Below are 25,546 nucleotides of genomic sequence, written 5' to 3'. Positions count from 1 at the left end.
ACAAGCAACAGCAGTGGCATTTTCCCCCCAGTCTGACAATTTGTTTCCTTTTAGCTTCAGTTCATCTCTGCTTTGATACCTCACGTTTGTGCCCCAGACAAAATATCCTCTTCGTTCTAGTACCATAAACCCTGTGCACAGCTTCCTCAGCCTTGGAGAAAAGGAGGGCAGCAGGCTCTGGGAAGGCTCTGCTGACTGCTCTGCCAAGGAGGGAAATCTCTCTCAAGACAAGAGTCCCACTGCAGAGCTCTCCTTGGGCCGTTTGTCATTTTTGCTTGCCATCATCTAATGTTTCAGTTTCTTCAGCAAAAATATTATCTGATTCAACACCACTTAGATTTAATGGGACTTGCCATTCCCTTAAACACATCTCTTGATGAAAATGCACTGTAATCTTGGCTTTAGGAGTAAAAAGATGAAATCTGGGAGGTATTTCCACAGATGGCAGCTCCATAACTTGAATACCAAATTACAGGTCTCTTCAGACTGCCATCAAGCCCCTCAGTGAAGTATTTTGCCATCTGTCTAGGACTTGAAATGTGGGACTGGGCTAATTAGTAGTCTAAATAAATAAATAAAGGCCCAAACAAGGCTGCAGTACTCCACAAATCCACAGTCCCCATAATTTAAAGTCTCTCAGTACGCTCCAGCACAACTGGTGTGTGCCAATGCTTGGCTCCAGCTCTGCAGCAGCTACCCACTCCAGATTCTACACATATTGAAGCTGCTGAACAGACCTGGATGCCCACCTCTGATCTTTGCAGGATCTGCTCACTGCAGACACAGGTTTACTCCCCATTCGCTTCCTTCCTCAGCTTCCCTCTCTAAATCCTGCTAGCCACTTTTGTTTTGGTTAGGGCTGGGCTTGCCTGGTGACCAGCAGAAGTCAAAGATGCCTTCAAAAAGATATTGCTATGTCATATTTCATAATAAGGAGCAATACTGATATTGATCCTACTTGCCTACTTCCAGTTATCCTGAGCATTTAAGCAGCTTTTAACAGGCTCCTAATAGTGAAGAGATGGAAAAGATGTGCTAGATGAATGAATGCATCCCTGTAAAAGCACAGGATCCACATTGCAAGAAGTCAGCATTCAGTGTATCATGCCATGCCCAACTTGATGCTCCAAAAAGTAGATCAGCTGTGGCTGTTCTCCTAGGAACTCACAGAACAGGCACCTGGTTAATCATCAACAAGGATGGTCAGTCAGATTAAGGGAAAAGACTTTTCAGCTGTGGCTTACATGTCTCATTTCCCATTTATTCTTCTCTTTACAATCATAACTGAATAGTCTCAGCAATTTCCCCTCCTTTTGTCACAGGTACTTGCAAGAAGGAGAGCAAACTTCACCATGCACAGAGGACAGTGCAGCAAAGACCTCAATGCAAAAAAGAGACTCTTCCTGTTTTATCCAATCTTGTCCCAACAGTAACTTGCAGCAACAGTCCAGATGAAAGTGACAAATTTCAAACCAACCATGCTCCTTTAATGAGCAAACAAAATACACCACCTCCTGCATGCTGCCCCTCCCTTCCTTCCTCTCCCCATCTCATAAAAGAGGATCCCACAGAAGGATTGTGTTGAAGGTCCCAGTCCAGAAATCCTCTGTCAATCCTTTAATGCAGCCCAACAAACACCTTCTAAACCAAACAATCCATCTCATCCTGGAAGACATTACCCAGAACATAAAATTATCACCCTTGATATTCCCCCCTAAAATGTATTCAACTGTATCTCTTTACAGCCAGCAACCTACTCATCCTTATCAGCTTTAACACCTGGGCTCTATGCTAAGCAAGGAAAGTAGACACTTTTCTAACAGTCCATACACAATGAGAGCAAAGAAAGATTCCAAAGCTTTTTGTCTTTCTGCCAGCATCCAAAAGAGGCTGTACACATCCAAACTGTGTGTGCGATTTTGAACATGCCAAATAAAAACACAGCAAGGTAACAAACACCATCCTTTTCTCTGCTTCCATGAGAGCTTGAGCTCTTCTGAGCAATGGAGACCTTTTCCTGTGCACCACTAAAGGTTTCACCCACCTCTCCTCTCCAGTTCTGTTTCACCCTTTGAGAAATAGACCTTGTAAAATTTAACAAGAGCTGCTCACACACAACTATGTGCAGAATTCACATCATAAAAGAGCATCAAGCTGTATCACTTCTTCTGTCCTAACCTATTAAAAGTCCAGATGACAATACTGAGCCCAAGTCAGGAAGGTGCTCATTCCCTGGATCTAACAAAGGGCTGACACTGACTGCTCTTCATTTGTGGTAAAACAAGAAGTTGGCCATGATTTGCCTTGGAGAAATCAGATTGGGTTTAGGGCTTGTAATTTCTGTCTAATGCTGAAATGACTCAAACAGCTGACTTAAAGCTAGGAGTTATATCAGAATAAAGCTGGAAAAAAGGACACTAAGAATGTAGATATTTGTAAATGTCCCCAGAATAAAGCTGGAATGGGACACTCAGAGTGTAGATGTTTGCAAACATCCCTAGGATAAAGCTGAAAAAGGGCACTAAGATTGTAGATGCTTGTAAATGTCCCCAGAATCAAGCTGGGAAAGGACACTAACAAGGTAGATGTTCATAAATGTCCTCAGCATAAAGCTGAAAAAGGACACCAAGTGTCTAGCTGTCTGTAAATGTCTCAAATGTACATTGTAACACAGAGGGATGCACACACACACGATGATGGCTGATGTGTTTCCACCTTAAATAATGCCTTTAGTTCTGGGTACCTCATTACCAGAAGGACAACAACCTGAAGGCGGTTCAGAGATCAAACAAAATGATTAGTGCTGAAGGAAGGATTTAAAATGTAGAGTGAAAAGCTCAATACTGCTAAAAAAGCTCTGTTTCATGAACAGAACTTTCATTAGGTGAAGGGAAAGAGAATCCTAAAGAGAAGCATTGTCCTCTAAAAATATCAATGGGCACAATTAGGCAAAGCACAGAGCTCACAAAAATGTGACTCCAGCCTGCACACAACCAAGGGGGAGAACTGCAAGCAGAAAGCAAAGTGATTTATTGCAGGCTCAGAAGTCTAAGGTGTAATGAGCTTCAACTATTGCAGGAATTTTGACTTGACAGCCAGTGATTTTTTTTCTGTTAGCAAAAATCCCATCAACTAGGCATGACCTCGGCAAGAAAAGGTAAGGAAGCCCAAGTCCTGTTGCAAGATTCAGCCTAGCTTGGACAGGACTTGGGCTAAGTCAGACGGAAGCTTCTTTGCTCTGCTCAGACTGTCTGCCTGTATAAAGTGCCACTAGCAGCCACAAACCTTGCAGGAGTGAGTGCACACTTAAATAAATGAAGAGCTTTCCAGGCAGTTTTGAACAGCAATATATTGTTTCAACTAATTAACATATTTGCCTTGAAAAGGCCTTTTCACATCACCAAGTTTTTCAGATTAATGCAACTAACAGGAACAGGCTGCAGTCACTCTTCAGGCAACAGCCCCTCCTGTACAAGAAGCAGCACTGTTAAATAACTTTACTGCTTTAAAGTCATTTTCATGCCCTGGCTGCTGCTGTTACCACTGGCCAGCTAACACAGAGCAGTCTATAAATTAATGTAAATTATCTACACAACAAACCAGATCCTGCTTCTCCCCACCACATCAAACAGGGCAGTTCTGCTTTGGACTGACAGAAAGATTTCCTCTCACTGTGAAGTTTATCAATCCCTAGATTTCATCAGAAAGAAAAAAGGTGAGAAATGCATTTTCTTTGTTGAAAGGCAGGCTGCTCCTAGCTTCCCTCAGTAAAACATCTAAGAAATGCTCCAAATGACTGAGGTGCACAGTGACCATGCAACCAAACATGCTATTTTCCACTGTGCCATGTCCTAGCAACCACAGGATATCAATAAATGATAGTTTATTAAAGGAGAACCAAACATGTCTAACGTTTCCTTTTCACCCTCTCCTTTAGGTGACACACATGAGTGGTGACTTCCAGATTTCTCAGGTACTTTATTATTCTCTCTGACCACTTTCCATTAAGGGACAGCAGATCATGTCTGCTATGATTTAAATGCATCACGTTATCACCCAGCAGAGTTCAACACTTCCCTGCTTCCACAGCTCTAATATCCTGGTTTCCAAATGTGTTTTATTAACAAAGGCTGCAATGCTTCTGATGTTTGCCTTCTATTATCTGAGAGGCAAAAAGGATGACGTGTTTAAACAGAAAATGAGATGAAGGGAAAGGGTTTAGGGATAAAAAGGTAAATTTATGGAACCGAAAAGAGCCATTTCATGACAGAAAATGGTACCAAGATGGGAAAGGGGGCGGGGGGTAAGGAGAAAGATTGCTTCTTCTAAGTGTTAAAATTCATTCAATCCTGGAAAGAAAAAGGAAAAGGGAGTGGGGTGGGGAGGTACTTCATAGGTCAGCACAAAACAGGACATGTAAGAGTTTAGTAAGTTCACTGTTCTTCACTTTGCACACAATTCCAAACGCAAGCAGCTAACACCGATGTGGAAGCCCTTAAGGTGTGTGTAAGACGGCAAAGATCAGGAATCACTCCCACCGCCGCCAAGAAGCAAGGCAATGTGCCCCAGCAGCTGCCTCGCTAAGTTTCAGTCACCCTTTTATTAAAGCCTCGTGAAAGGTACATTGCTTTTTAAAAGCCTGGTTAAAGTTACCGCCGAGTAAGGCCGGGCCGTCAAACGGAACATTAAAAGAGAATCGATATCTGATCACGGAACAGCCCCCCCCCGCCCCGTCACTGCCAACGTCATAGAAAATGGACAACCACGTCACAAGTGCAGAAGCCTTTCTGCCTTCCTAACATGGCCCTAAGCCAACCCCAAAATGGTCTCTTTACCTGACACCACTCCGCTGAGCCCGGAGAAGGAGGGTGACACTCAAAATAGCGCTGTTGGGACTGGAGAGCAAGAGAACAACCAAGGAAGGTCTACACAAGCTCCTTCTTCACAAACCACGCTACAGACCTCGGGGAAAGTGCCTTTCATCCTCATTTTGCACGAATCTTGCCTCTGAAGCTCCTCTGAAGGCACTCCTACAGCAGCTTCCCCATTCAGAAGATAAACACACCGTTCGTGCCGCTGTGCTTAAAAACCAAACCAGCGGCCACAGGCTCCTTCTCTCCCCAGCAGCCTCCCAGAGACTTTAGGTCTGGATCCTTTACTCAGTCCTTTTTCTTTCTTTCTTTCTTTAAATGATCGAGGAAGAAATATTTAAAACCCACCCACCCAAACCACATGCACGCCTCAGCGTGTCACCACAGGGACACTTCCAGGTCTGAGTTACTGCAAAACACCACCATCATTACGCCTTCATTTCACTAACTAATCTCAGATGAGCTTTTAAAAAAGCAATTCGATGTTTACAAGAAAAGGCGTTGTAAATGGCATTAAAAATGTTATCTGAACGAAAGCCGACATCTCTTTATCCTTTCCCGAGCTCAATTTTAATCGGTTTCCAAGGAAAGCTCTATCTGCTCGTGAGCAGTCTAGTAACAAATGATAAACCTTGTCCAAAAAAAAAAGAAAAAGAGAGAAACATAGCACTGGAAAACAAATACAAAGCACAGGACAGGATTCTAAGCCAGGAGGAAGAAATGAAGAAACAACATTATCCCTCTGCACAAATCTCCAGCCACGGGCACTAAGCACAATCTAACAACCTTATCAACTCAATTTGGCCGCTGCCAACAAAACCACTACCTAAGGCGACTTTTTAATTACAGATGTACCTAAACACCTCGGAAAATTAAGGCTACTGCTCTTCACATGAAGCCGGAGTCACACTGAACTCAGCCAAGTTCTGGCAGGCAGAAGATGGAAGGGAAAAAAATTAAATGAGTCTTACTTGGTGTACAAAGACATCAACCGGAGACTCCAAGGGGCTTCCTTCTCGGTTGCTCATGGAGATGAACCCGAATCCCATTCTCACATTGAACCATTTGCAATGGCCGGTTCCGTGCAAAACCTGGGATTCCTCCTCTTCTTCCTGCTCCGGCAACTTCCCGGGCTCGTCTCCACCTTTACTCGCCCCTGCTGAGGATGAGGGAAAGGCGGGGAGGGGGTGTGGGTTGAGGGGGGGGGGGGTGGGGAGGGAGAGGGGGGAGAAAAAGAAAGAAGGGGGGGGAAACAAGATGCAAAGTAAAGAGTTAAATTATGGTAACATCCTTTACTACAGGGGGGGAAAAAGGCGAACAAAACGGGGAGGAGGGGAAGAGCAAACTGTAAAAAGAGCTTTTGTTTTTTTCTTTTTTTTTCTTGTTTTAAATGCTAAAATAAATAACTTCGTCCCCAAAATACGTTAAAAGTTTAAAATCACCGGAGGTTCCCGAAAGGAAACAGCGTACGGAGGCTGCCCCTCTGCCTCTGCCCAGGGCAGCCCACGTTTCCCTCCACACGTCTATTTTTCCATTTAACTCCATCTTCCAGTCCCATTACAGCACGGAACGCGATACTTTACTTGGATATTGCTGGTTTAAGACCGATCCCATTGCTCAACAGAAATTCTCAGCCCAATTAGTCTCTCCTCGCAAGGCACAGGACTCAGGGGGGTGGGGGGTGGGTGGGGGCGAAGGGGGGGGGGGGGGGATCCGGCCGAGGAGGGGTGGAGGAGAGAGAATAAGCAAAATTGGGTAGATTGCACAACTGGTTATTGCACATGCAGCGCCGAAACCACTATTTTCCAACGTGTCTCCATCCCTCCTTGGCATAAACTTTGAGTTAAAGTTGGGACAGGTGTAGGGCCGTTTTCTCATCCCACCACCGCAACTGTGCTTAATCAAACAGGAACAATTCAAACAATAGCCCCCTGAAAGCTTTTCAAGTTGTGAATCGGGGTGGGCGGTACGGAACAGTTTCTGAGCTGGGTAACAATGGGTTTGGAGAAAGCCCCCTTGAGCGAGCTGCTCAAAAAGGGTAATGCAGAGTTGGGTGAAAAGGGAGGGTTTGGGGGGGAGGGGGGGTGTGAGGGGGGAAGGAAAGGGGGAGATGGGGGGGGAAGAGGGAGAGCGAAAATCATAGTAAAACAATAGGGGAGGGAGGAAGGGGGGGGGAAATAAGGGAAAAAAATTAACCTTCGGCCATGTTGCCCCACGGGCCCTCTGCTCCAAACTGCTGAGATGAAAACTTTCCCTGTGGATCGAGGTGGTCTTCGGCATTAATCTAACATCCTGCTTTGGAACGATCGCAAATTTAGCTCGCATGGTCTAATGTGCTTTCCCTCTTTGGATTTTTTCCCCTCTTCTCTCTGGCTGCGTTTCTGGCCCCCTGTGCACACGTGACTCGCTCAATTACATGCTTTCTTGCTACTAATTTCACATCGGCTCCTTCAGGGGCTGGCAGCAGCCAGGAGCAGCCAATCGCCATTGCAACCAGGCTGACACGCCGAAAGAATTTATGAATGAACAAGAAATTGCCAACACGATTTTTTTTCCCTTTCTTTTTTTTCCCTTTCTTTTTTTTTTTCTTTTTTTTTTTCTTCCCCTTTCTTTTCTTTCTTTTATTTTTTTTCCCCAACAGCTAATCTGCACGCTTCTTGACGGGAAATCGAGATGACGTATTTATTCTGGGCTTTCTGCGCTCCTGTGCATGCAAAAATACGTAGGGAGATCCGCGTGTGTGCAGATGTAGCCCAGAGAACAACAGATAACCTGTAGAGGGGGTGTGGGGGGGTGAGGGTGGGTCCCCCAGCCCCAGGGGTGTGGGGGGGTGAGGGTGGGTCCCCCAGCCCCAGGCGTGATGCAAGACCGGCCTTGATTTTAAAAGATCTCTTCCAACCGAAACGGTCCTGTGCTCACAAACGGAGCACAGCCGTGCCCGTAAACGTGCACTAGGTGTGGAGGGAGGCACCGATGTGCAAAATACCGGGGCTAGTAAAAACCACACCGTGGCTTCCACCCGCGGGAAAAAGCCACCCAGAGCCCCTACGGGGGGGCGGGGAACCTGCTGCTCCCTACGCATTTGTATGCATGTAGGTGTGTGTGCGTGCATGTGTGTGTGCTCATGTGTGTGTATGCATGTATGCGTGTCTTCATGTGAGTGTAGGTGCGTGGTGGGCATGTATGTGCTCGCTCATGTATGCATGTTCACGTGCACGTATGTCCATGAACGTGTGTGTGTGTGTGTGTGTCCACGCGTGTGCTGCCGCTGCCCGTGCTTCACATTCCTAATGTGGTATTTAAACAAAACAAACAAACAAACCGAGCTAAAACGCTCCGGAAACGCCATACCACCTTAATATGGCCCAGAATGTTGCGGAGGTTTGAAACATTTCTAGAGGGGGAGGGAGGGGGGCGCGGAATTGTACTTCACAGGTTTACTCCGCCATCTCTTTCCGGGGGAGGGGATGTGATTAATGACTTCCTAAATAAGAGCCCAGTTTTCAAGCCTGGTATTGGGAGTGAACCTCAATCAGCAGCGATTGTTCGCCGGGAGAGCGGGGGAGAGGGAGAAGGAGAGGGAAAGGGAGAGGGAGAGGAGGAGTGACAGAGAAAGGGATTTGCTAGAGAGGAGGTAGGCGGAAAAAAAGGAGGAAAAAAAAAAAAAAGCCAGAGGAAAAAGACAAGAGGACAAAGAGGGGGAGGAATAGCGCTGGCCGGGGGCTGCTGCTGCTGTTTTAAGTCTTGGCTGCCAGCGGGAGGGGGGGATCCAACTCAGGAAAGCAATGTGTGCTGTGTAACGGGCTCGGTGACAGCCGCGCACACCCCCCTAGGAAGGCGCAGCCCCTTCTGCTCCTGCAGGTACATAGCCACAACCTGCTCGCCAGCCCTGCTACCGCTGCAGTTGCGGCCAAACCCTTACTTTAAAGATATTAAAAGAAACGTAAAGCCAGTGCAAACGCCCCACCCCCACCCCCCCCCCCGCGCCTGTTGGGTGCCGCGGTTCCGTTGTGTTCCCCATCTGTCCTTGCTCCTTCATTGTAAAGGTACAGACGGAGGTATGAAAATATCCGATTCTGTGTCCTCTTTCCTCCCCTACTCGCATGTAACCTCAGTTCACATCCAGTGTTGTATAAGCGTTGCTTGTACCTTGTTCAAACCTGGGCTCAATTACTTTCTTATTAACCCCCCTTCTCCCCCCTCCTGTCTTATCCTAAGGACACACACAAAACAAAAGCCAAAGCAACCACCGGTTCGGTGCAGCACCCGAATACAAGGGGTTTATGCATTTGCAAAGCACTTGCTGTTGTTTGGGAAGTGGCGTCGATCAGTCTGCCCAATTAAGGGGGACGCCTGTGCCCCCACGGGCCTGTTTACTCCTTTTGTTGTCTTTCAGGAACGCGCAAATTCCCTGGCTAGCGCCTCACTGCTGTGTGAAAGACCAAGGTGCTGGGTTTGATCCTTTGCTAGAAAGAAGCGAGGGTGGGCAAAAGGCTACGAGCTCCAAGCAGCCTGGCAAGTGGAGCAGAAGCTTTAAATCCTGAAATTCCTTTGCAGTCTTCAACCGTAAATTTCCTATAGGTTATTTCAACAGCGGAGGTCGACTTCCTACACTGACCTGCCTTACGCATTCAGGCAGCATACCACCTTTCCCCCCCCTTTCCTTCTTTCTTTCATTTTAGCTCGTAACCTCCCTTCCCCCTTTACAACAGCGATTATTTTACAATATTACATCACCAGTAATTTTATATGCTCGGATCTTATGACCGGGACGATATCTTGCGTGTAATAAATGTGCGAGATTTTTACACACGCGAAAACCCGGCTGGAAACAAGAAATTAAGATTATTGGAAGGGGGAAAAATATATATATATATATATAAATACAAAATAAATGCTTACTCCACTTAGTTAAAGCACCCCAAACCACTTTTCTTATAGCAGACCGACGATCTCTTTCTGTCTCTTCCCCTAATAAAAAGATTAAAAGCGTTCTCTTTAACCGTTGTGGAAGTCTTTATTTATTGTTAGGGTGGGTTGTTCTTTTTTTTGTTTGGTTGGTTTGGGTTTTTTTCCACCTTTGGGTTTTGGTTGGTGGTTTGGGTTTGGTGGTGGGTTTTTTTTTTTGGTGGTTGTTTGGCAATTATTTTTCGTTTGATTTTTCTTTTCTTTTTTTTTTGGTGTTTTGTGTTGTGTTTTGTTTTGTCAGATTGATTTATTTTAACGGCATTTGGTACCAAAATTCCTCGGAGGCTAGAACATTGGTTAAACAGACAGAAAGGAGTTGCTGGGATTCATTAAATGGACAAAACGTTGCCAGCAAATTTCAGTTAATAGAGAACCCGGGATAATTTCTTCGATGAACAAATGGAAAACTACAAACCCGGGTCAATAAATGATAATTTGTTGCAGAGGACTTCTTACACCGCAAAAGAAACGCACGCTTTGTGAAATGGAAATGTGTGGTGGGGGTGGATTTGCAAAGGGTCTTTACTGAGATTTTTCAGGCCTCCAGTATTAGTGGAATTAAGGTTGGGGTCACTGGACTGGTCACTGGTGTCAGATGTTATCGACTCATTCATTTCCTGCAAGGGACATCAGCCTTTCAAGTTTGGTGGAAGGTAGAGAGAGCTGTTGCCAGCTGGGAACTCTCCGGAAAAAAAAGAAAAAAAAAGGAAAAAAAAAAAAAGGGGAGAAAGGAGAAAAAAAAGAGAAAGAAAAATAACCCAACCCACTAAGACCCTTCCAAAATCCATTCCCGAAGAACTGGGGGAAGGGGGAGAAGCCAAGAGGATAAAGGGGGAAGAAAGCCCCACAGAAGAAACTAGTTGGTAGGGGAAATAAAAAAGGGAAAAAGCCCAACAACAACAACAACAAACAACAGTTTAATGTTAATAGTTCACATATTAAGAAAAGGAGGAAGATATTTATTTCTATCCCGAGATTTTGCTACACTGCTAATTTTGGTCAAGACCGTTCTAGGAAGCAGGGAATTTTGTGGAAGTGTACAGTAAGCTTTCACTTGAAACTGTGTAACCCAAACCAGTGGTGTTGAATTTCCATGTTGCCACCTTCCTCAAGCCTTTAAAGTTCCAACTCTGGCTTCTATTTGCTAAAGCAATAAAAACAATTTATTTATTTATATTTTTTTTTAAAAGCCACCACCTCCAAAAAAAAGCCAAAAACCAAACAAAAACCCCAACACAAGCAAAACCCCCCACCACCCAAATCAACAACAAAACCAACAAAGCCCCCACCAAAACCCGCCCGCATTTGAAACAAAACGCGTGCTTTACGCTGGAAAGCTGAGCTGGAGGTGCTGCCACCACTTCCCATTCCCAAGCCCAGCCGCCAAGCACTTGTGGCCGCCGAGCAGGCAGGAAAAGCGGGGGAGCCCCCGCTGCCCCCCTCTCCCCTCGCTGGGCTCCGCGGCTGCCCCACGCACGGCCCACTCTCGCCGCTGTGTGACCGGATAACGGCGCCCGTCGTGTTTCCTATGCGGTTTCTATCGAAACCGTCTCTTCTTAACGCGGAGGGAGGAGGTCCGGGGAGTGGGTGGTGGTGGCGGGGCCATTCCAGCCGCTTCCTCACGGCAGACAGCCGCCGGGGCTGGGGGGGCTCTGTGCGACTCCGCAACGACGCCCGGGCCGGTGGTGCCGGCGCCCAGCCCTCCCCACCACAGCCCTCACCCAGGCTTCGGGCACCAAAACCGCCTTCCCTTTCCGCCGCCCTGAAGTGCCCGAGGCTGAGGCCCGCCGGCCGTTCCCGTTGCTCTGGGGACAGGGGCCACACGCGTTTCCAATCGCTCGTTGCCCGCCGGGCGTAAGGGAGAGCGAAAGTCGGGCGGCAGCCGGGCGGGAGGGCTCTGCCGATGCCCGCAGGCACAGCCCCGCCGCCGGCCCTCGGAGCGGGTCTCTGCCCTCGGTCTTTTGTTCAACGCTTCCAGAAAATGCGGTTTCTTCCCAGCGGGGGATGCGGTGACATGGTGACATGTCTTCCCGCACACTTCGGGAAGCAGGGTGGGTCCTGCACGGTTATGATTTTTAAAACAAAACACATCTCGGATACGGCTGCGCGCTTCCTGCGGCTGGCAACGATGAGGGATGGCTTTTCCTCGACGTACATCTTTTCATACAGTAGTTTCGCACAGTGCCCGTAACAACCCTACAGCTCTTGCCGGGAAACGCTGTTTTAAATAGCAGCTTCTCGCCCCCCGCCCGCCCACTTGGGCCGGAGCAGGGTTTGGGAGCCGACATGTCTGAGGCAGGCGCCAGCCGTCGGTGGGGAGACGGAGCGGCCCCGGCCGATAGGTCGGGTGGTTTCACTACGGGGTTTAATGACACTTGGTCAAAATGAAGAGCGGCGGTGCCCGTACCGCCCGTCCTCCCGTGGGTCTGTGCCGACGGATGGGGGTTTATGGAACTTGCTCTAATGCCGCGTGGGTTGCGAGGGCGGGCGGACGCGGGAAGCTCCCCCCCCACCCCGGCGAGCACAGTCAGTCTCTCAGATGGGGATTTGCAACCGATAGCCAACTCGGCCGGCGGGTTGTAGGAGGCTAACTGCAAGGAACTGCGCCAGCGGCCCACTTTCATCGGCCCCCTCCCTCGGTGCAGGCTTAGGACGGCAACCGGGGCAGGGGTTGCCCCTCGGGCGCGCTGTCCCAGCCCGTCCCGCACCCAGGACAGCCACATGTGGGCTGTGCGTGAGTGTTCCGCTGGGGCGCGAATCCGCCCGGGCGATGCCACAGGAGCTCCTCTCGCCCCCACACACGGGGAAAACCTGAGCCCTGCCAGCGCCAACCCCCGGCTCACCGAGCAGCGGGTGGAGACCTGCGTACCTGGGCCGCTTTGCCTTCCGCGGGTGCGCAGCGCCGCTCCGCGGGGGAGCTCCGTGGGCCCTGCCCCGCGCATGCGCCGCCGCGGGTGGGCACGGCCGCAGGCCCGGGGGGGCTGGACGGGTGGGCAGCGCTGGCGGCTGGGTCGGGATCAGCGTGGTGGTAAGGCCCAGCTGGAGTTGTGCAGGAACTGGGGGAGTTCAGTGTGCGTACGGCCACGGGTGGGTACGCTGTGGGCTGCCCAACGCCCTTCCCACAGACGTGTGGGCTCTGGCAACAGGTATTTGCCGTGGGTTACTGTAAGTGAACTTTCCTCATGTCACTGTTTATTTGTCTCACACAACACAAGCGGCATCAAGCAGGAATCTCTGAAGCTTGTGCACGAAATTATTTTCTCTCCCCCCTCCCCAAGAATTAAGCTCAGAGCCGGTGGGACACACGTGCTGCAGCACTTCAGCTTTATCGATACAAAGTCAGCCATGTAAGACGCCATAGAGAAGACTGACCTGAGCCTGAGGAGACCTTCTTGAATGACCTCATCGTCTTCTGAGGAACCTAAAATCAGAGAGCTGGAGTCAGTACTGTGTACATCATGCCCGAGTACCATACTTAATTACCTCTTCTCCAGTTTTAACGGCTCATTAGAGGGCCATAAAATGCCAGGGCATTGACTCTGGGAGGTGACCTATGAACTTGCTGAGGCTTACCTAGCTCATCAGAGCCACAATGAGGCAACCAAGGCCAAAACTCAGCCACTGCTTTGCATCTATTAAGGCACTGAATCGTCCCTTTCACTGGCCTCTTAGGAAAGCTATGCAGTTGATGACAACAGAGGGAAAAGGCACAGATTTGCAGGATATTGGAAGGTGTGCGTTTCCTTTATCAATATTTAATTGCAATAGGTAACCTAAGAACTAATGAGTTGTCTTTACTATGCTTAAATTGTACACATTAAAGTCATGCCTTGCATGTGACTAAAAAAAAAAACCAACAAAAAACGATTCTTCAGGATTCACTCGTGGACAAACTTGTATGTAACTCGACTCCAGTTTATGAGTATCAGTAGAAAAATTGCTTCAGTTATGCCAGCTATAAAGCTGCAGAGCAGAACGTAGATTATTAAATTCTAGGTCTTGATTTGAACAGATCAAATTAGTCAGCAGAATACTGATGTTATCTGGGGGAACTGTGTGAAGAGTGGTGGCCCTTGGTCTGGCGAATTGTGTGTAATGCCAACAAACATGTGACACTAAAAAGGAGTACTGCGGATGGTGGGAAACATGAAGAAGAGCTTAGCTGTCCAGTTTGTTTAATAAGTAGAAGATGAGCAGACAGGAGCATGCACAAACTCACCTGCCACAAGCCTGTCTTCTTGCCACCCTCTACTGCCTCTTGGAAGATCTACTTTGATTAAAACCCATCCAAAACCAACAGGGAATAGCATTACCCTCCCGTTTAGACACAAGCCCAAGTCTCTTCCTTTCACAGAAATCTGAGGTGGGTGTTTCTCCAATTTAAGGGCACATCCTGGCAGTTATCCTGCTCCCTTGTGAATAAAAATGGGGTATTCCCTGAGGAGTGAGCGACACCAGAAGAATGAGCAAGGACAAACCAAAAAATCACTTCTCTTCCCCTACACTCATTTTCCCTGAGAACTTTCCAGCCCCAGGAGCTGGAAAAGGGGAGGGTACCATCTTCCTTTTGAGTGCAGCAGCACTGGCAAGCTGATTCAGTGCCTCTTCTTTCGTAGTAACTAAGTTTTCCACTGGAATCATGTGGACTTCTGCCTTGCATGAAGCCTGTCTCTGCTTTTACACCTTCAAGCACTGAAGCCCAATCTCCTGTGTCTGCTGCTTTGTTCTGCCAACCTGTGGCTATGTGGCTTTTGTGTCTTTCGGATTTACTTGCATTATTTATGCAACATAATGAAATATGCAGGCATAGAGTAAAGGATCTGTTCTCTGCTTTGGCACGGAGTCTGCTTCAGTTTATGAAGGGATTAAAAATAAATATTTGGAGGAGTGGTGTCAGGACTCAAAGGGGAGGAAAAGTACAGCTCTCCAAAGTTGTAGCTGAAAATAGCAGCAGCTCAAGTTATTCCTGCTTCCAGCATCACCAGCACACCACACTTTTGTAAGCATTACATAGTTCAGATAAACTGATTATTAAGTGGAAAACAGGATTTCTTCATTTGTTTAAAAATGAAGTAGTTCTTCGACAAAGGTTCCCAGTACCATACAAGAGCCTTGGCAAAGGCACATCACTAGAGAGCTGAGCATTCCTCCAATTCGATCAACTCATTTAAACCACACAGTTCAAATGATAAATTAACTGAAAGCCAGAAGAAATCAGTCCCTGACTGAAATGGAAGCAGGTTTGGATTCTGAAATGTGCTCATGGGGAACTCTCCTGTGCCCCCTGATGCTGTACAGAACAGGGGGGAAAAAAGTTGGCATTTTAGTTCTGAAACTATCTTGACATTTACATTAACTTTTTAACTGCAAGTAACCCCAAAAAATGCTTCTCAAGCATTTATGTAGCAGACAGCATGATGCCTTTAGTGAAAAAGTTACTTGCTTTCAAATCAATCTTTGTTTTAACTAAACTCTCACAGCCTCAGAGGGATACTGTAACTAGGCACAAAAAAATACTGCCACAGAAACACCATATGGAATTCTTGCAGGATAGGAAACACATTGAAAAGGGGTAAAGACACACTGACAGACATCCAAAGGAGGTATTCCAGCTTTCCTTGCAAGTAGAATGTTCTCTTCATCACCTGACTGAGCAGCTGATACAGCTTCTTTTCTGACTACTGGTCAGGGGAAAATAACTTTGTACCTCTCGTAAAGGAAAGCCTTCTCTTTGCTAAGCATGGCTTTGAATCTGTTAGCTGAAGCAAGTTTGCTGCCTAAGGATTCAAACCTAGGATTTGCTTGGATGGGAATAAAATAGATCCATAGTTACATCAATTAAATAGGTCAGAAGATTCCTTGCTCTCTCTCTCTATATATATATATATTTAAAAGAGAAAAATGGGGATATTAAACCCATTTGTTTCAGGGTCAGTGGGAGCCAGGGGTCTGGTTTCTTCCCCTGGAGTAAAACCAGCAATATCTTTTAACTTATTATTTGGAAGAATGTTTGATACTCTAAGTAGGATCAGAATGCAGATGAGCTAAAACCAAAGCAAATCTCATCAATACTTTATTTTGTACCAAATACTCTAAGTAGGATCAGAATGCAGATGAGCTAAAAAAAGGGGGGGGGGGGGGGGCGGAATCATCAACACTTTATTTTGCACCAAACAAATATGACAGTCATGCAAGGAATAGAGGAAAGCTTTCTGATGTTAGAGGAGATCTTTGAGTTAACTCAAAAGGCAGAGTGATGACTCAGATGAACCAAGGCTGCAAATGCATACAACTGTTTAAAAACTGCACAAAACCAAGCACAGAAGCAGCACCAAACATCAGCTTTTTTTAATATACAGACACACACAAACATTGGTGAGGTACATGAGCTTGGGAAACACATTTTACCAGTAACAAACTTTGCTGTCTTTTGACTCAGTGAATATTAATACCTTATCCTCAGTTACAGCTCTTGGCTGCTGGTTGGAGCACTGTACACACCACAGTGTCACTTCAAACATGACAGATGGCTGTTGTCTTATACTCTGAATTGTTTTAAGAGTGTGTACATGGACTCCTTTAATGTGCAAAAGAAACCCCTGCACCTCCCAAGATGTCTTCATCATTTTAACTGTCCTTTTCGTTGTGTTCAGTAAAATACAGTAGCTTTGCAATGCATAAGTAGGAAAAGTTGCAAGTTCCTGCAAAGGTCCACTCAGGTGTCAATGTCCCCTCTTACAGGGGGAAAAAAAAAGGTAGTTAAATGCTCTACCAATTTTTTTCCTTAGTATCTCACTTTTTTGTTTCTTAGTCTAGCCACAATTTTATCTGCTTTCCTTCCATGCTTTTCCTCACACACCATTAGAATAACCAAGATAAAAGCAAGGGCATGTGAGATGCCAAAACCCCCCACATTTAAAAGATTCTGACAACAATATTAATTTAAACAATTAGCAAATTAAAGTTTGGGCTTTCTTCACTAATTTCAGTTGATTTTGTCACTGCTCTGGAGGAGGATAATTACACTTGGAAGAAAATAAACCAGCCTGACAACAGCCCAGGTATCTGAGGAGATACAAGAGTTTTTAAGCAGTACACGTTTTTGAAGGTCAAATGTCCAGTTGTGCAGCCTTGAACTAGCTGTAAGAAGGACATTTGACTACAGTGGGAGCAGGAACAGAGAAAGGGAAGCTGTGCTTCCACTACCACTACAAATCCAATTCTTTCAAGCAACAAAAGGAGCAGCAAACCCCACTGTGTCAGAACCAGAGCCGGTGAAAGCCAGCCAGCTATTTACACAGGATCAGAGTTTCTCTTCAAAATGAAATAAGCCTTATTATTAACACTGACAATAATTTTATCCTTTAAAAAAAGGAGAATTATTTAGGATTTAATTTGTTTAGAATTTTATTAATATGTGTTAAAGGAATATACTGAACAGGATGATTTTTGTTTTAAGGACACAATTCTCTCATTCAGTGTATGTGAGTTTCATCAGTAACTTCATATTGCCTGCATGTGAATGCAGAGACATTAAGCAACTGTTTAATAAAAGGGAAAGTAAAATGGATGTTTCAAACAATACTCTCCAAGGTTCAAAGCTTATTTTTAAAGCACATAATCTAAAAAGATAAACCACATCACCCTCAACTATCACTGCTTCTCTGTTCTCTTCCTATTTCAAGTACTTAGTTCCCAGTTTATTGTCAGCATTAGCATATTGAAAGGGTCTGAAATGAAATCAGGAGACAACTACTTTCTGAGGTTGTTTTGTTTTCAGAGGCATTTTCCTTTGGATTTTTAAAACTAGCTATCATCAGTCCTTGCCAGGAAAAAGACCTAAACCTTTAAAAGCCACAATTCTGAAAGCACAGATAGAGCAACATCTTTTCCAGAGCTTCTTTTGGTTTGCAGTTATTTACTTCTGTCAGAAACAATATGTAGCAATATTTAACTTCCCCACTTGAAAACCATTTGCAGACACAACAATGCCCAGTGAAGCCCTAAATAGATGCATGTTAAAGGCCAAACTAAGCAAGAGCCGTTATGGCAACAAAGTAAATCCCTTATTAAAGTTGAAAGAGTTTTTAGTGTATTTTACTTGTCTCCCCGTTTTCCCTGATGACACCAAATTGAATGTGTGTCATTCACACTGGCTGTAGAGCTGGCACCTTTTAAATCCAGAATTGTGGGGGGGCTTTTTTTTTGGTCAGTGCAAACCCACTATTAACCCGGGATTCAATTTGGTCTATAAACAGGCTGTAAAACTCAAACCTTTCATTTAGGTTCTAAAAATCCTCTAACCAATTAGGACTTTAACATCATCCCTCACCCCCTCAAAGTACTGCCACTGTGACAGGTTTTGTTGTAAAAATTATGTTCTAGAGATTTTTTTTACCTGCTTTTATGACAACTTTAGTTTTGATTTTATTTCACCCAGACCTTTCTTAAGTGCTTTACATTATGTTTGTTGGATTTACACATCTTTCACTTATCCTTTCCTTTGCATAAAGTACTTGGTTTATTTGTATGTGCCATGTACCTATGAAGCACAGACTATTCTTTCTTGGCTTTGGTTTTGGTTTATGTTTTTTTAGCCATAGAATTAAATGAAGATGTATTTGTAATTGATAATTTGTATCTCATAACAAGCTAACCAGAGGAAACCAGTCAACCCAAAGGTTAAGACAAGCAAACCAACTGTCTGTATTTTAAACACCAGTATTCACTTCCCAGTATGGGCAGTACAGGGGGTGTGATATTTTTGTCATTTTAACTGGAGTCATACCTGCTGGTTGAGTCACCCTTCAAAAACAACTGAACAAATAAAAGCAATGCAGTGGTACACTTTCATAAACTTTAGTGCAGATAGGTGGTCATTCATTCAATCCAGGAAAAAGAACCACACAGGTATAGCAGTGATAAAATCAGTCTCCAATATTAAAGATGAAAATAAGTATAATCAGTGCAGACATCACTTGAAGTAGGTACAGGAGGCAGTATCTGAAAGAAAAGCAAACCCCTGCCATATGGTACAAAAATATTAGTGAGTGCACAGAACTGAACAGCATCATTTGTGGGCATTAGCCTTAGGTGTTGCAATACTGCTAGTGGGCTAAACATGTAACAAATGGTACCTATAGAATGTGTACTAAATACCTTTAGAATACTAACAAAAACATGATTTAGTGCAAATGTGATCATATAAACATTGAAGCAATCCCTTCCAATGGTTAAGAACCCTCAATCTTAACTACAGTAAGAAGAAAATAAATACAGGATGACAGTCACACAAACACACTGGTTAAACAGGCTTTAGGTCTGTGTAATTGCTGCACTGTGACATGCAGAATGCTGTGCACTGGCAATAGCATTTTGAGGAAAGTGCTTTGCTAGATAGGAGAAGCATGTGCATGAATGCCAAAATGCATGGACCTGCAACTTAACTTCAGGGAAATTAGAGCATGGGTCATCAGGGCAGAGCTCTTTTCTTTTGCTAAGATCACTGACAAAGCAGGAAATGGCTACACACTCTTCTCTTACCTCTCAAGTACAAACACTAAACCCAGACTGTAGACAACTACATGTTAATAAATGGATTTAAATGTTTAAATTTAGACACTCCTATTTTCTTTCACATTAGTTACAATATCACAACTTAACCCATCCTACAGGCATGTTCTAGAAAAGAGATGATTGTGGAAAATCTACCTCTATTTCCCTGTTCAAACTAGTTAAATATTACAGTCCTTGCCTTTCTGTATAATTAAGCTTTTGTTCAACCATGAAAAAACTGGAAACTGATTGCTTGAAAACGAGCTGCATGACCTTTGTCCTGGTTTGTCACCTCTGACCCTTAATTTGAAGCCCCTCCATATCAGTTCATTCTATTTATAGAAGCAGAATGGTGAAAACTCTCTCTGTCCTTAAAACTGTTATCCTGCCATATGAACCACATCAGGTTGGTTTTGTCTGGTTTCAGTCTCCACACACTAAACCCAGGCAGTGCATTTGCTTTTCATTGTGCAACTGCAGCTGAAACAGCCAGTGTGCAGCTACAGAAATGAACACTTGTGTGTGTGGGGGGGGGGAAAACCTCTTCATTTTTATTGCATTTGTTTGTTAAATGTTGCAATACTGAGTGAGATGCTGAAACAGGTTACAGGAATTAGGGAAGAGAAAAAAATCCTCCAGACTGCAAAGCTTTTAAAATGTGTTGTTTCTTAAAGAAAAGAAGGATGAGGGTAAAAAAAGATAGAAAGAAGCTGCTGTTTGTGGTGCTGCTAATGAATCCTGCTTTTTCTTCTTGAACTTTCCCCATGGTCTCAGTGGTTATTTCCTCCTCTCTGATGCCATGCTGTTCTTGCTATCAGCTTTCAGAACATCTTTTTATAAACTGAACCTGCGGTTAAAAATAGCAAACAGCAAGCTCCTGGCTAGTTGCTGGTTTCGGCTGCACTTCCATTTTACACAGGTAACGTTTTGCTTGGCAAGTTGTCTACAAGGTAAATCTTTGCTGCTGGGAGGGCTCCTTTTTCCTGACGACGAAAGCGCCGTAGTATTCCTGTCAGTGATTTTACTAGCGGCGTTGGATGGCAGAGCGATAGAGCACGTTACATCAAGGGTGACAAAGGTGACAACATCCCCCTGCCATCACCATCACCCCTGCGGCGCGGTGCCAGAAGCGGGCGGGATGCGGCAAAGCCCCCGGCAGCACGGGCCGCGGCCGGGCCAACATGGCCGGCGGGTTCAGCACCGTGGACAGCGGCGGCCAGGGGAGGGGCCGCGGCCGCCCGGCCCCTGCTCACTCCGTGCTGCGCTCGGGGCCCCCTCACGCTGTCCCCCCGCCCCCGGTCACCCCGTGCTGTGCCCCGGAGCCGCCACACGCTGTCCCTCCCCGTCACCCCGCCCTGTGCCCCGGGACCACCCTCACGGTGTCCCCTCCCCGGTCACCCCGTGCTGCCGGACAAGGGAAACGCACAGCTCTTCTCCTCCTGTCCGGGGGTAACGCGGTACCTTTGGCACCCCGCTACCGGCCCAGCGCCCTGCTTCCTCAGCGCTGCCACCGGCTTCAGCTGAGCTCCAGACACAAACCCAACGAGTTACAATAGACGACAGACAAAAAAATACTTTAGCCACTGGAGCTTTAAAACCGATTTCTGCGCTCGGGGCTGCACTTTGAAAGGCTGCTGGTGAGCCAGCACCGCATCCAGGCTTGGACAGCTGCCATGCAGGCCTCGGAGGGAGAAGGGGAGAGGGGTTGGGGTTTCCTCTCTCATTTATTTCTCACCATTTTTCATCTTCTGAAGTTCTTCACAGGCGTCAGCTAATATATTTTTCAGATCAAAAAAGGATTTTTTTGTTGATAAAATGGAGATGGCAGCATGTACTTATGACAGAATGTATTTTAAACCCTGAGTAGGAGACAGCTTGTCATACAAACACGGGCAGAGTCTTTACTAAAGCTGCATTTTTCTAATGACTACACAGAGCAAACATCAGCTGTAATCACCACTTTGGCCATTACCTACAGGAAAAAAAACTACCACCCTCTTGGTTTCCTGGTGTATTAATAATTAAGGTCATAATTTAATTCAGTATTGATTCTTACTACTCTATACCAAGGAGGGGGAAACCCATCATTTTTTAAGGAATTATGGCTTAGTCATGTACTGTGTAAATAGTTTTCCAAACAAGCTCTTCAGTGTTGTCTCCTCTGAAGCTTTAAGGGTTTATTAGTGTGCTTCTAAAAAGAAATGCCTTACAGTTTTGTAAAGCAAAGCACATGGCTGTCAGGCTAAGAGTAAAGTTCCACTATGGCATCGTAGTAAAATCGTGAATAGCCAGATCCCACTGAACTACACACAGCTGCATTTAAACAAACCACAACCAAATTTAACTGTAATCCTTTTCTTTGTGACTGTGGACCTTATTTTCATGACAGAACATTTCTCTGGACTTGCAATTACAAATAGCGTTCCCATGCAAGATGTGGAATTCCAAGAGAGGATACAAGATGGGGAAAACAGCCCAGCCCTCTGGCTGGCCTATTTAAAAGGCAAGAGCAAGATGAGTTCTGTAGGGGAAAAGCCTGAAGTCAGTAAACAGCCTGGCACAGAGTGCTACACTACTACTTCGTCCCATCACTGTAGGAACATCATACATAATTTACTCACAACTGCTAACAAGCTAACAACTGCTAAGAGAGAAACAAAGAAATGAATCAAATGTCTTTTGGTCGCGTCTGTGGCAGCTTAAAATGGGTAATTCTCTCACGTTAAAGCAAAAAGGCTTCGAATCACCCTGGAGTTTTCAGACCTACCCGTGACAATTTCGTATTCTTTAACAGCTTGGGCAGGGTATTTGCGTGCGTTGCTACCGCTTGTTTATTTTTAAATGAAGTGCTAATTTCCAGCCGTTTCTCTGACCCCACTGCGTGCCTGACTGCAGCCTACCCGCGCAGCCGGCGCCCAGCACACACACACCGCCCAGGCAGCACCAGACGCGGGGAGCACAGCGCGGCGGCCCCGGCGCGGATGCCATTGTACCTCCCAGCACGGCGGCGGCCCAGCCTACGCCCACCGGCCCGACCGACCCTGCCGCCTCTCCCCACGGGCGTCACACCGGAGAAGGACAAAACAGCCGGTTTGGAGGCACTTCTGCACTTTTATTTCTTCTCCCTGGACACTGCGTCCCGTCGGCACCGCCAGCTCCGCCTCACAGCCAGCCGTGAGGCTACCGATGACCGCTCCTCGGCAAGCCCGCCGGCGGAGCCGCACCCCCCTCCCCCGGCCGCACCTCCACTGCCCACTCCGGGGCCCTCTCCCCGCAGCCCTGCGGGGTGGCTGCCACCGGGGGTGGGCAGCGGTCGGCGGCGACCCCGCGCTGCCTGCGGCGCGACAGGAAACCATTCAAAATGGCGGCCCCGCCGCCGCTCCCGGTTAAAGCCCTCGCCCCGCGCACACGGCGCTGCGCCTGACGCCCGGCGGCAGCGGCGCCCGCCCCAGCCCCTCGACCCCGGCCGCAGTTACCATAGGGCGGTCAGACCCCACGCCCTCCGGGGCGCACCGCTACGGCCCCATCCTCCATCCCCGCGCCGCCGTCCATCCACTTTCCGCCCCGGTCTCCCTTTCCACCCCGGCCGGTGGGCCGCGGGGTGCCCCTGCCAAACCTCGTTTCCCCCCCCCAAAACACACAGCCCCGGCCGCAGCGTATCGCCGGGCCGTCCCCGCCACGCACCGGCAGCGGCGGTGGGGCGCGGGCCGCCCCCTGGTGTCGAGCTGTCGCAGCATCCCCCCGCCGCCGCTGCCCGGCCGTTACCTCGGCCCCTGCCGCCGCCGCGGTGCCGGCGGCTCTCGGCGGGGCGCTGCGCTCCGCGCCCCGCCCGGCTCCATCCCATCACCCTTCCTCTGTTCCCGCTGCTGCCGTCCTTCGTGTTGGACGTGCGCAGCACCCCTTCCCCCTCCCTGCCCAGTGGTGAGGCTGCGGCTCCGTCCGAGGGCGACTGCAGGCAGCAGAGGAGGGGGCGCGGAGCGGCGGTCAAGCAGCAGAAGGTGCGAACCCGGAAGTACACCGCGACGCCGCCGCCCGCAAGGGAACACCCCGCGCCCGCCAACAACAATGCGGAGCCGCTTGGCCCCTCCGCCCCGCGCAACTTTTCCTCCGGCATTTCCGAAAACTCACCGGCCCCCCTCCCCTTCCCGCAGCCGCCCGGGGCCGGCGGACACGCGGGCGCGCCCCGGCAGGTGCGGCACCTCCCGGCGGGAGGATGAGAGCCGGGCAGCGGCCCCGCCGCCAAGGAGAGGTGAAGGGAGCTCGCTTACCTCCCGCACGCCATGGTGGCCGGGCTAAGCGGGGCTGCGCCGGCGGCTGCCGCGGTGGGGAGGCGAGCGCGGGGGGGTGTGGGGGCGCGCACCCACCGACGGGCACCCCCCGGGGGGAGGCGGTTTTGCCTTCCCGAGCCGTTGGAAGGACGGAACGGAGGAGGAGGACGACGAGGAGGCGGAGGAAAAGCGAGCCGCAGCGGCAGGAGACAACCGGTGCTCACGCCGGGAAGGGCGGCGGCAGCCAGCGAGGAGGGGCGGCGGGCAGGCAGACGCGGCCCCAACGCTGCCTCACGCCGCAGCCGCCGCGCACCTGCCCGCCGCCCTCCCCGCCGGCGGCAGCGCGGGAGCGGGGCGGGGGCGCGCGGGGGCGCTCGAGGGCAGCGCGATTCGGCGGGCGGGGCCAGGCGGGGCCGGTTCCGCGCCCCGGGAGCCTCCCGCCGCGCCCCGGGCCGCTTCTGCATCCTCTGTCCGCCGCGCCCGGCCGGTGTGCCCTGTCCTCGCACCCCTGACGAAACTGCCCGGCGTTTGTCTTTCCCGGTGCCTCTTCCCGCCCCCTCCCGCCGTGCAGCTGCGGCTTGGGCACGAGTCATGGAATCACAGAATGCATCCCATTGGAAAGCCCTTTCATCGAGTCCAACCATGCTCTAATTCTACCAAGCCTGGTCCTAAACCGTGTTTAGCACCGCGTCTACCTCTTTAAGCACCTCCAGGGATGGTGACTCCACCACCGCCCTGGGCAGCCTGTTCCAATGCCTGATCACTATTCCAGTTAAGAAGTTGCTCCTAATATCCAACCTAAGCCTCCCCTGGTGCAACCTGAGGCCGTTTCCTCGTGTTTTATCACTCGTTACTAGGGAGAAAAACCTACCCTCACTTCAACCTCCTTTCAGGACAGGGAGAACATTTACTCATTTCATTATCCCACAGAGAGTGTCTTCTACTCCCACAGCTTTGTGCTGCCTCAAGTTTTCCATCCTTCCACATTCATCCCCATTCCATTTTGATCACTCTGCTTTCTTTCCCAGTGGTATCATCTCCCAGCTGCCAGCCCCTTCATGGGTCTTGTTTTATCATCCCAGCTTAAGGAAGGTCTGGTAGACACTTCTGGAGGCTGTCTACAGGTCTATCTGCAATATTTTTAGGAGCTGTTATTTAAGTGGGTGTGTTTGTGTCATCTATTACTAAAATTGTCTCCAAATTTGCTATTCTAAGAGAGTTTTTTCCAGTTGCATGTATCTTTGGCAAGCTAGCTTTTTGGTGGAGAAGTTTTTCATGCCTTCTGTTATAGGCTGGTTACATTTCCCCCCAGTCATTTTCTAGGAAGAAGATTCACAAATAGAGATTTGGTCCACATTATCTTACTCTTCTCTTCAAAATGATCTAGTGGTGCCAACATTTAGGTCAAGCATTTCAATTCTGCTGTGACAACTAATGTTAGTGAGGGTGCTCTGTCCAGATCTGGCTTAGCTCCAGCCACCTCCCAAACCCACACACACACAGACCCTTTCAGCACCTAAAATTTACAAAGCCTTGGGTCCAACAAAGATCCAGGTCCCTTGCAGCGCTGAACGCCGAGCAGCCTGTGTGCACTGGGTCTTCTGCAGGGGTTGGGTGGTTCACAGAGATGCTCCCCTACACAGATTCACAAGATGATTTGGGTTGGAAGGGACCTTAAAGATCATCTCATTCCAACCTCCTCCCATGAGCAGGAACACCTCCCACTAGCCTGGGTTGCTCAAGGCCTCATCCAACCTGGCTTTGTCCAAATCCACATTAGCAAAATGAACAGGGCCAAGGCAACTCTTAGAGTGTTGGCCATGTGCAGTCCAGGAACTGCTTTTGTGCCAGCCCTTGCTGGAAGAATTGGTGCCAGGCTGTGGT

The 25,546-nt window shown here is 48.0% G+C and overlaps 1 protein-coding gene across 1 annotated transcript in view; it reads right to left on the bottom strand.

Annotated features, from left to right (window-relative positions):
- Window positions 1-23,479, bottom strand: part of LIN28B (lin-28 homolog B) — an 82,674-nt gene extending 59,195 nt beyond the window's left edge. Inside the window, exons 1-2 of the mRNA XM_068160452.1 lie at window positions 23,160-23,479; window positions 5,843-6,030 (exon numbers count right to left, since the gene is read on the bottom strand). Of these exons, the coding sequence (XP_068016553.1) occupies window positions 5,843-6,030; window positions 23,160-23,238 (267 nt within the window). The 5' untranslated portion in view covers window positions 23,239-23,479. The remainder of the gene's footprint in view (window positions 1-5,842; window positions 6,031-23,159) is intronic.
- Window positions 23,480-25,546: the final 2,067 nt, after the last annotated feature.

The sequence above is a fragment of the Melanerpes formicivorus genome, unplaced genomic scaffold (assembly GCF_026170545.1).
Source record: "Melanerpes formicivorus ecotype bairdi unplaced genomic scaffold, bMelFor1.0.p_v2 SCAF_50, whole genome shotgun sequence".
Classification (NCBI taxonomy): Eukaryota; Metazoa; Chordata; class Aves; order Piciformes; family Picidae; genus Melanerpes; species Melanerpes formicivorus.
The sequence above is the reverse complement of the archived record's forward strand: the minus strand, read 5'-3'. Positions and strand labels throughout refer to the sequence as shown.